The 5,729-nt window shown below is 45.3% G+C and overlaps 1 protein-coding gene across 1 annotated transcript; it reads left to right on the top strand.

The window, feature by feature from the left end:
- The first annotated feature begins 4,523 nt into the window (after window positions 1-4,523).
- On the top strand, window positions 4,524-5,267 carry LOC6549466 (E3 ubiquitin-protein ligase RNF125). Its single transcript, XM_026980602.1, has 2 exons — window positions 4,524-4,974; window positions 5,094-5,267. Exons 1-2 carry the CDS (start codon window positions 4,687-4,689, stop codon window positions 5,175-5,177), a joined length of 372 nt encoding a protein of 123 aa, XP_026836403.1. The 5' UTR covers window positions 4,524-4,686; the 3' UTR covers window positions 5,178-5,267.
- The last annotated feature ends 462 nt before the right edge of the window (window positions 5,268-5,729 follow it).

Below are 5,729 nucleotides of genomic sequence, written 5' to 3'. Positions count from 1 at the left end.
CTTGGCCAAGCACTTCAGCTTAGAAGCTTTCCCAGTGTCGTATTTGTGCTGGGGAAAATTGCTTTTGCATTCAGAGATGCGAGTTCCGATCTCATTAGCAGATAATTTACTATGCGTTTTAAGCCGTTTTCCATTACGCACACCTGTACCATTAGAAAATAAATATGTGCTTGGAAAAATGCTTGGGGAAAATGCTGGTGCAGCATACAGAAGACGGGAACTAAAAGTCAAAATAAAAATGTGTGGTAAAGTGAGAAAGCCAAAGGAAGTGACTTCGCCGAGTTTGCAATAATAAAGTGAACTTAGTGCTTGCTACTGAAGTGCAATGGCAATTGTTGTTGCTTGTTGATTTTACTGGGAGCGTATACAGTAGCGGGGATAAGTACGCCACCAGGCACTCAATTTCGTAAGCTCCACACTGGCTCATTTTCACAATTAGGGGGAGCAACTTTACTTTAAGCAACGCTTTTTCAACAACCAAAGTCCGGCGATGGGCCTTTGTTTTTCCCCCGAACAAAAAGCGCTGGCTACGTACCATTTTCACTGTGTGAGCGGGGTCCTTTTTTTAATATTTCGGACTGCTCTTGACGTCCTCGTCCTCGTCGTCGTCGCTGTCGTCATGGTCGTCCTTGTTGAGTGCAAGTCCTCGACGTAGTCGCCATCTCCATGGCATGCTTGGAATTTGCTTTGCTTTATGCTTCCTTTGCTCCGTTTTCCAAGGAGCAGGACTAGGTGGGTTGAGGCGGGGTAAGTGCACCTTATTTCTTCCATTTTTGCATTATAAAAGGTAGGAATTAATGCAGCGTTGAGTGGTGTTGGTGCTGCAGCTCAGCGAGAATGTCCACAGAAGTCCTGTTTCGTCCTGTTCCGTCCTCAAGTTGCTGAAAGTGTTGGGTACTGTTTCGTGGTTTCTTCTTGTTTCATGATTAAAGTTTGTAGTGGGCGTGGGAGAACCCTCAAAAGGACGGCGGAGGAAGAACTTAAATATGAATAATATAAAGGATATGATGAATTTTTAGCAAATCGTGTCTGGCCTGCAAGATTTCGCGGCATCAAATTGTTCATCTTACCATTATTTTGCTTCACAATTAAGTCCCATGCTTGCTGGATAGAGCCCGGAAATATATCCTGTATCTTAAAGGCATTTTCGAGCAATTTTCCGGTTTCCCTCAGAGCAATCTGCCACCGATGATTTGCCGTCTCCGCTTTTCCCTCCGGCACTCTAATTTGTGCCGTTTATCGCACAGATACGAGTGTACGTACGTATGGATACATAAATCCCCATTTACATATATGCTCACCAAAACCAAAAACAAGCCAACCCGGCCCAGCATATTGCTTATCTATTAAAGCAATCCCAAATCGCTCAACTTTGCATAATGCAATTCGCCCAAAAACTAGATAAACATATACATACATATAGATGTGTATACTATATAGCGCAGACTTCCATCGCTCGGTCCTCAGTTATCCTAAGGCCTTTCCTCCGACTTTTCAACCGCCACCGTCCCCTGCAGTTTTCCCGGTCTGTGCTAGCTTTTCAAAGTTTTCCCAGCCATTGCATGTCATTTGCATAGTTTTCATTGCCCAAAAGTCTGTTGTTGTTGCTGCAGTTGCTGTAACGAGCTGTCAACAATCTTTTAGTTCGGGCCATCGGCAATGTATTTGCCAGTTTTTCAATTGAATTGTCGAACGAGTCGTTGATATCACAGGCTTTCCACTTGGCTACCCGCTCTCGGGGCCAAGATGCAAAAATATTAACTTAATTTATGAGAAGGCCTGGGCTGTTAATGTTGCAAATCGACCGACAAATTGCTCGCCATCGGCCAGTTGATTTATGGTAACTGGGTCGCCTTCCATGGGAATTTGGTAATGGTTACGGGTGTGTAGGGTATAGATATGGGCATGCATATGGATATGGGCGGGCAGCCATGTGATGCCGCAGACAATGCAACTAAATGTGCAACCTACTTTCCAATTATTCCGCAGCAGCAGCAGCAGCAGCAGCAAGGACCTTCCCAGCCGCAACAACAGCAACTGTGAGCCGGGTTAACAAAGCCGACCTGAGTGCATTTTAGCTGAATTACCGCTCTTTCTTGAGGGGCGCACAAAAAGACAAGTGGGCGGCGGTCGGGCGGATGCACTGCATTCACCTGCATGTACGTATGAAGGTGGATGAGGTGGTGGTGGCCAGGTGGCCAGGTGAAGTGAGTTGCAATGCAATGGTGGTGCCGGGTAACATGAAGTGGGTGAAGGCCTCGGTACACGCCCAAAAGCGAGTAAATGGCCTTTTGTGCCCATTGTCTGAGGCTTTTACAACTGCTGCTGCAGCTCCTGCTCGGAGCTCCTGCCATTATATGCCAAAATAAGGCCACTCAATGCCGGCATAAGATCTCCGCATCCTGCGCACTGAGACGCCGTTTCATTTGCAACACCTGCAAATGCAATTTTCATAATTCACTTCAATTTACTAGCGTTTCTGCTAATTAGTCGCAGCTACATTTAGTTTCAGGCACAAGGTGCGCAACTTTGGCTAATTGCAAAATAAGCAGGCCCTCATTAAATTAGAGAATATTGCCAGCGAAATCGCCTCGAGGCGGAAATCTGGACAGGCAACATCCGCGTCCGTTTCCGTTTCCGTTCCGTTTCCGTTCCCGTTCTCGTGCTCGTTCCGCTGCTAAAACATTAACCCACTAATGCCAGTTGGGCCCCAGCTCGACTCCATGATTCATTCGGTGTCACGTTAACCCATTAAGTCAGAGATACAGTTGTTTGTCGGTCGGTGGTGTCCTTGTTTTGCGGTCTAAATGCACAAAAAGCTTACCATAAATGAGCTCAGCTCTGCTGTGTTTTGCTGTCGGTCCGCGTTTCCGGTAACAAAGCTCATTAGCGAGAGTAGCAAAGGCAGCGAGTGCAGCGTCATCTAGCGGAAACCCGGGGGTACTATTGCCCAAAGGAGTTACCCCAAAATGGGGGAACAAAAAGCGAGCAGTTTTGCAAGTATTAAATCAGTACGGAGACTTGTCAGATTTCTACTCAGCTCTAATTAAGTTCGGGTTCTCAGGAATGACTGTGCGGGAATTGCTCTGAGTTTAGGTGGTTTTGTGGTTATTTTATTTTATTACTACCCTTTGGGCTTATTGGGTTTTCTTGTTAAGTGGCTTCAGTTTTGCCCATTTAAGTTTTAGTTGTATATCAGTTGCCATTAAATGTGTTGTAAGTACCTTAGAAACTTGAATTGCTTTGCTTATGTATAAATAATCTATTCAAAAGTACCTATCAATACTTTTAGATCTTTTATTGGCAAAAAATTTTCATTGACAAAGAGTTGACAAATTTTCATCACAGTTAACATGTAGTATTTATTTTAAAAGTTCTGCTCCTTTGGAATCTTTTACGTTTCTTCCACCAACATTTGCCTTGATTTCCTTTTAATTCTTTGGGCAAATAATAACAAAACGAATCCAAAGATAAAGTTCAGAGTCCGCCCCATTGCTAAGTTTTCCAGATTGATGCCGTTTGTCTTTGAGCGTCTTTCCCGACTTTTCCGCCTTTTCCGCATTTTCCGCCTTTTCTGACTTTTCCGACCGACTGTATGGATTTGAGTACCTGCTCGCAGAAGTGGAGCATCAGGAAATGGGGAAAGTTGGTAAGTGGGGTCTGGCTGGAGGGGCTGGAGATGTGTCTTAACAATTGCTCGGGCATCTATAAACATAATTAAAGAAACTCTGGCAAATTAATTCGAGTTGAGAATTTAACAATTTGCCAAGCAAAACTTTTCCCCACCGAACAATAAACAATCAAGATGGCTTCAATGGCGACTGCCAACTGGAACTTGCAACTTTTTAATCAAGTTGAGGATGCAAATGCCGGATAGTTGGTTTATATGGCCACCTAATTGGCCGGCGTTAATAATATGTGCTTGTTACCGACTGTTAAATTGCAGAGCAACTGACGCCAGTGATTCAATTTGTCAGCTGCTTGTTGGACGTCCCTCGTCCTTCGTCCTTCGTCCTTCGTCCGGCGACAGATGGGCTTCTTGTCCTCGACTGATGTGACTTTTAGTGCCGGGCTTAATTAAAAACCCTGTTGGAGTAATCGACGGCGTCTTGTCATTTCGCTCCTCGCTCCTTGCAAGTAGTTGCAAAGTTCGATTTTTGTCGTCTGCGTCTGCGGTCGTTTGCCCCAAAGTGCAAAGCGTTGTCCTCCGCAAAAATCAGCCAAAGGATGAGCCGAGCCACGCGACACATGGCTTCCACTTCAGCTCAGTTCCCATACCATCCCATACCATAGCATCCCATCTCATCCCATCCCGCCCAGACTCGCTTCTAATTGAGTTGTACAAGTCGACTACTAATTGCATTCGATGCCTGCCGCTCGGCGTTGATATAATTAAATTTTATTGGCCGGTGAGGAAGCTTAAGGTGTTTTCCGGTCAGATTTATCGTCGTTCCTTTTAATTAAAGTTTAATCGTGGCGGCGTGGTCCGCTTTTCCCCACCTGTCACTCCATTTTCCGTTGGGAGCAGGGGGCGTTATCAAAATTTTTAGTTCCACAAAAATATCCACCCAACTGAAGTCACATAGATAAATTGGAAACAGAACACCCAGACACGACACCACCACTATTACACGAGCGCAACGCATACATACAAAGACATAACATACAGAGGACCTGGCATAGATAATGGTACAGCAGGGCCTCGCTACGGCGAACGGTGGTCTGCAGAGCGACTCGTCCAGCGAGAGCGGCGATGTTTCGCCGCCTTTCGATGCGGATCGGGATGGGGAGCCGGATTTGTGTGCCTTTTGCCTGGATCGCATACAGATTCCGGAGAAGCTGCACTGCAACCACGCGTTCTGCAAAAGCTGCTTGGCACTGTACAGGGAAGCCCGCAACTGGGTGGCCAAGCGCTGCCCCATCTGCCGTCGTCGCCTGGACATGGAGGAGCGGGTGTCCAGGCAGTTGCACTATGTAAGTGCTCCATGAGCAGCTTCTAGCTAGGAACTTGCAAAAGAACATAATTACAATATCCTTGCAATGGCACCAAGAAAGCTGGGAAAGTACCTACCTAATCCCATGATCTCCTACAGAACTGGCGTCTTTTTGGCCTTATGATGATACCGCTGATGCTGCTCAGTCTGGGCCCATTTTATTTGCTGCTGCTCTACTGGTGAACTGGCATACGAAATGTGTACACTTGTGCCAACAGAGATGTATGCAAACTTGTCAGTGGATTTTAATTAAACGCAAAAGCCATAAAATGTGAGTGGAATGTGCTTTGTTCTGGCTCGTCCTTTGTCCTTTGACCACCTTAATGAGTTTTAGCCAGCAAGATAGATAAGCGTTTTCTTAAAGGCCAAGTTGCTGGTATCAGGATTGCTCATACGCCCCGTGGTCGCCTGCCCCATTTTAACCGCGTTTTAATTCAATTTTATGCGCCAATAAACTGATTTGGCTGCTCGCACAAAAACTGCTGCCACGCATGCATATTGCACCGAAAGGAAAATAAATCTGTGCTGAATCAGCCCTTTGCCATAACCAATATATACCAATATAGCCCGATATCCGCGCACGCCAATATTTTGTGGGCCCTTATTTGTGTTTATTTTGATGCTGTTGTAAATCAAAATGCGGCACGCAAAAAAGTTTTATATTATACAAATATTGTTGCACTTTAAAATGACCAACATGTAAATATTGGAAAATGTGAATATTAAATGTTGATT

Source organism: Drosophila erecta, unplaced genomic scaffold, assembly GCF_003286155.1.
Source record: "Drosophila erecta strain 14021-0224.00,06,07 unplaced genomic scaffold, DereRS2 tig00000092-arrow-pilon, whole genome shotgun sequence".
Lineage (NCBI taxonomy): Eukaryota > Metazoa > Arthropoda > Insecta > Diptera > Drosophilidae > Drosophila > Drosophila erecta.
Note: the sequence above shows the minus strand (reverse complement) of the source record. Positions and strands in the feature narration are given on the sequence as shown.